Source organism: Hippocampus comes, unplaced genomic scaffold (assembly GCF_001891065.2).
Source record: "Hippocampus comes isolate QL1 unplaced genomic scaffold, H_comes_QL1_v1.1 scaffold78, whole genome shotgun sequence".
NCBI classification, from domain to species: Eukaryota; Metazoa; Chordata; class Actinopteri; order Syngnathiformes; family Syngnathidae; genus Hippocampus; species Hippocampus comes.
Window position 1 is genome coordinate 2,149,221 of NW_017805798.1, and position 5,427 is coordinate 2,154,647.

Below are 5,427 nucleotides of genomic sequence, written 5' to 3' on the forward strand. Positions count from 1 at the left end.
CAAACTGGGGAATTTTGGAAAGCCATTATTTTCAAATATACTGTACAAAAAAAACTCATCTGCAAAGAGAGCAAAGTAAAGAGAAGAAAGGCTTGCTCTCCCTTCCATTTTTAACTCAATTATTGTTGGAATGACAAGGCTATCCAATTCTGTGCCTACCAATTATTTCCCTACCGTCTGCATTTCCAGATCACGTCGTATGTGAAGAGGAATTCAAGTACGCCATGCTTGCACTGAACTGCGTGTGTCCGGCCATGTCCACCTTAGTGACGCTCCTCGTTCACACCTCCAGAGGACAGTAAGTGCGCAAACACTTCTGTGACTCCATCTCCGTTCGATTGCACTTGTCGATATTTGCGTTAGGGTGCCCGGACTATGAATATGATTGTATTAAAAAGTGTTATGTTGTAGCTGAGCCAGGTTGCTAGGATTTGATTTCTTGGTTCAGTAGGCCCATTCGTTACAGTGACATCCATTCTCGATCAATGACAGCTATTCATTACAGCAGCAGAATGCTTGTACATCCTTCAAGTTATTTTCTTCATGGTGATTTCCGATGAGAATCTCATCACGACAACTCTTCCACCATTCATCGTCAGGTTCTAAATCCAGCTGCGTTTCACACTGAAAATGAACCATATATCTGATCAATTGTCTGCAGAAGAAAAGATCCATTTCACTTCTGCTGACTTGGCGATGACACGTCAATTTGACTCCCCACCCCCCACCTCACCCCCTTTAAAATCATTCAAAAATCAATCATCTCTGAAAGAGTCACTGAAATCACCCGATTTCCGATGAGAATCTCATCACGGCAACTCTTCCACCCTTCATAGTCAGGTTCTAAATCCAGCTGCGTTTCACACTGAAGATGAACCATATATCTGATCGATTGTCCACAGAAGAAAAGATCCATTTCACTTCTGCTGACTTGGCAATGACACGTCACTTTGACTCCCCCCCCCCTCACCTCACCCCCTTTAAAATCATTCACAAATCAATCATCTCTGAAAGAGTCACTGAAATCACCCTTCTGCCAATATTTCTTCAGGGAAGGTCAGTTGTCACCGGAGCAGTGGCAAAGGATGTACGGGCGCTGCTCAGGCAACGAGGTCTACCACATCCGATTGTGTGACAGCAAGTTTTTTGGGGAATATGATGGCAAGAGCTTCACTTACGCCTCCTTCCATGCGCATAAGAAGTAAGCAAAACTTGCTCGGGGTCATTTTGACACTTCGATACCATCCTGCACAGTTTATACAATCGCCCCTTTCCAGCATCATGAAGATGAATTTCCCCGTTCGTTGCTTTGTGGTCATAGTTGTGTAGCTTGGTTGGCTCTCGCACTGGCTCTCATTTGTTTGCACTTGCGGTCTGCCAGGTACGGCGTGTGCCTGATCGGGGTTAAGCGGGAGGACAACAAGAGCATCCTGTTGAACCCCGGCCCGCGCCACATCATGGCCGCCACCGACACCTGCTACTACATCAACATCACCAAGGAGGAGAATTCAGCCTTCATCTTCAAACAGGAGGAGAAGCACAACAAGAGCCTGTCCGTCGCCGGGCTTTACGACGCCCCCTCCAGGCTGCCCGTGCACAGCATCATTGCCAGCATGGGTGAGAGCGGCATGATCCGTTGAAGATTGAATGGCGTTCAGTGTAAATGCATTGCGGCTGCAAGTGCTGATGCTTTTGCTCACTTGTGCATGATCGTTTTCCTTCCATGCTTTTTTTTTTTTTTTTTTTTTTTTTTTTTACTTTCCTGGCTGACTTCATTGTCTTGTGCTTTTTTTTTTTCTTTGATCTATAAAAGTTGATCAGGCCACTTCATATGGTAAGTTTGTGCAGAACACATCACCTCCTACAGCTGTAGTGCAGTTTGCAATCCATAAATGTATTAGTGCCATTTTTTCATTGCATGGGACAGACCCAACGGTAGCTCCTCAGCATCACAGTATTTGTTAACAAATACGAGTCATTATATTCTGCATGCATCACCGCTCCTGAGTATGTTGCAAGAGGATTACAGTTGACAATGTTCACAAGAGATTAAATGGCTGTGTGTTAATTGATGTTGACAGCCAGTCAAGCGCACGTCGTGATGTGACTAAGTCGTTAGTGATGTGCGTGTTGCGTCCAGGCACCGTGGCCATTGACCTCCAGAACCCGGATCCCCCCGAAGAAACCAGTAAGCTGACCTTACCGACGGAGAACGGCGCCGGTAGCCGCAGGCCAAGCATCGCGCCGGTCCTCGAGATCGCGGACTCCTCCGCCATTCTGCCGTGCGACCTCCTCAGCGACCAGTCGGAAGACGAGACCAACCAATCGGATGAGGAGGGCTCCGTCGGGTCAGAGTAAGCGGCGCGGTTGGTCATAAATTCCGCTTCTGTGATGCAGACCCACTACATCTGCTCATATAGTCCCTATAGCCTCAGCCTAGCATAATAGACACACTAAAGGATTGATGTCCTCCACCTCTTCAGGTGTCACGGGGACCTGTAAGGTGAGATAGATGAGCTTGGCGTGTAATCGGTGTGTCATGGTGATGAAAGGCTTCGACCCTGACAATGATGAACACGTGCCGTGAAAGGAAGGGCAGAACTTCCTATCATGCGTTGCAGCTCATCCACAAGCTTAGCACACACAGGGTAGACTTTCCATCTCAATGATCGTTTATCAGTCGGGCAAACACTTAGACAGTAGCAGAGTTCAGCAGGTTAGAAAGGCCGCCACTCTCCACGCTCATCATTGCCGTGATCACTCAAGCTAAAAACCGTCATATAGATTCAGTAGTTCCAGTGGACACATTAGTGCTTGACGCTTGTTAGCAATGCAGACCTCTGGAAATTGATTGATCGAGAGCATGGTATGATGCATGCACACACACTACTAAATACTACCACTAATAAATAGCGTGCAAATAATTTGTAAAGTTTGTCAAATGTAAAACTGTTACTCTGGTGATATTTGTATAAACTGTACATGATTTCCAAAGCACATTTTCATGCTGTTCGTATTTTATAGAAGATAAGGACTGTTCAGATGTTTGAGGCATCGGGGTTGTGCATAAAATATGTCTCTTCGCAAAAACTTGTTTTCTTATTTTGTTCACGTATATTCCACGCCGACAGCATCGTTGAATTCGTCTGCCTGGCCATATATCAAACTAAATGTTCCGCAAAGAATATAAACCACATTGCCTCATTACATTTATTTGTCTAAGTATGGTAAATGGATTTCCTTGCTTGTTTATTTTCTCGGTGCCTGGATAGTAATTCATCTTTATGAGTTCTCTGGATGCTCATGCCTGAAAGCACCACAGTGCCATCGTGCGTTGATCAGGGAGACGATTAAGTCTCCCTATGCGACAGGACATTATGTGAACGATTACGTATACACAATTTTTTATTGCAGTGGAATCTTCAGTGCAGTGGAAAAATATTGAAACACTTCTCTTCTTGGCTGTGCCGGAAAGAAAAATGCTCACTGAGTTTTGCACGACTGTTGAGGCATATTTGATCCACAGCATTTTGGTTGAGATCCAAATTTGCACCACTTTGAGGGCATTCGACTTGATCTACTGTCACATCATTTCATCATCTTGCTTCCCGTCTCGGCAGTTTCGTGAAGGGCTACCCTCCCAACTCTCCCTACATCGGCAGCTCGCCGACACTGTGCCACCTCCTTCCGCAGAAGGCGCCATTTTGCTGCCTGCGCCTTGACAAGGTGAGTGACTTGTCACGCACACGCACGAAGATCAACGCGAGTACAACTTCCACTTCACATGTGATGACGCCTCGCAGGGCTGTACGCACAACAGCTTCGAAGATGCCAAAGCGTACGGCTTCAAGAACAAGCTGATTATCGTGTCTGCTGAGACGGCGGGCAACGGTTTGTACAACTTCATCGTCCCCCTCCGAGCGTACTACCGACCCCGGAAGGAGCTCAACCCCATTGTGCTTCTGCTGGACTACCCGTAAGTTGTGTTGCTCTCCAGAGCTCCGAATGTAAGTCTGAGTGTTTCTCTCTTGATGCCAATGGCAAACATTCGTTTCAGGGTGTACCTCTCCTCTTAAATAGCGCTTTTCTGAAATCTTGGTGCCAAAGAACTATCTTGATGTGAGTTGAGGAGCTTCATTGAGAGAAATGTAGTGCTTTGTCACCATCTTGTGGTATCTTGTTGCCCAGGGACTATGTCGCAGTGAATTGAGGTGCTTCATTCAGACATAGTGCTTTGATAGCATCCTGGTGTCTAAAAAAAAAAACTATGATGTGAGTTGAGGAGCTTCATTTAGACAAATGTAGTGCTTTGTCACCATCTTGTGGCATCTTGTTGGCCAGGAACTATGTCACAGTCAATTGAGGTGTTTCATTTAGATAAACGTAGTGCTTTGATGGCACCTTGGTGCCCAGGAACTAAGTCGTGAAGTTAAGGGGCTACATATAGACAAATGTAGTGCTTTGCCTCCATCTTTTGGCTTTCATAGGCAATCAAAAGCAGATTTTTGCTATTCTGCCCGATTCCCCGTGAATAACGGGAGTTAACTGGAAAAATAAAATACATGAATAGGGTGCCAACAAGGGAGCGATCACAGTTTGAATACTTCAGGAAGTTCCTCTCAAAATGTCTCCGGGTTTCTCCAAAAGTGATCCAGGATTCATGCGGCTTGCTAACCGGTGATGTTTCCTGTTTACCTCAGCCCAGACAACCACTTCTTAGAGGCCATTTGCTGCTTCCCGATGGTCTACTTCATGGCCGGCACCATCGATAAGTATGTGGTGGAGTCACAGTCACGACAATGTCGGTGAAAACATGCTGAATTTCAGGGTCCTTATGATGCAAAATGTCCATCCTGACCTCAGGCTCATTGTTGACCATCTATGAACCCATTTACTCATGAACGCCAACATTCAAACATTTTCGGGATATGTCACTGCTAACTTTTTACAGCAACTCTTCTTTTACTATTTCACCCCTCACGTCACGTCAAATTAAGCTGGATCAAAGTGCTGCCCATTGGACATAAAAAAGTGAGACGAAAAATAGTCATGGTAACACAAAAATAATCATCCCAATAAAATGGTCAATAAATAAATGAAATATGAATTTGTAATTAAACATTCAAGAAGAGATCATTTGTTTCATTGTGAACTGCAGTTCCCTCGTTCTCCACAATGATACGTACCATTCAAAATGAAGTCAAACCATTTTTTACGAGAAAAGTAAGACATAAGTGGATGAAAATGTAGTCATAAAATGATGAGAATCCTGTAAACTTGAAAGATTCTCTTGGGCAACTACAACTTTACTTTTGTAAAATTGTTTTTAAATAAAATAAAATGTTGTGGAAAATAAGTTTTGATTGGTTTTTGTTGTGTGTGTTTTTTTTTTTTTTGTTTTTTTTTTTTTTAATGGATAAGCTTAGC

The 5,427-nt window shown here is 44.4% G+C and overlaps 1 protein-coding gene across 1 annotated transcript in view; it reads left to right on the plus strand.

Moving 5' to 3' along the window:
- The window catches only part of LOC109525351 (potassium channel subfamily T member 1-like), an 86,193-nt gene that overhangs the window by 56,061 nt on the left and 24,705 nt on the right, over window positions 1-5,427 (plus strand). Inside the window, exons 17-23 of the mRNA XM_019885787.1 lie at window positions 190-298; window positions 1,052-1,201; window positions 1,382-1,617; window positions 2,141-2,354; window positions 3,621-3,726; window positions 3,804-3,976; window positions 4,701-4,772. Coding sequence (XP_019741346.1) covers window positions 190-298; window positions 1,052-1,201; window positions 1,382-1,617; window positions 2,141-2,354; window positions 3,621-3,726; window positions 3,804-3,976; window positions 4,701-4,772 — 1,060 coding nt within the window. The remainder of the gene's footprint in view (window positions 1-189; window positions 299-1,051; window positions 1,202-1,381; window positions 1,618-2,140; window positions 2,355-3,620; window positions 3,727-3,803; window positions 3,977-4,700; window positions 4,773-5,427) is intronic.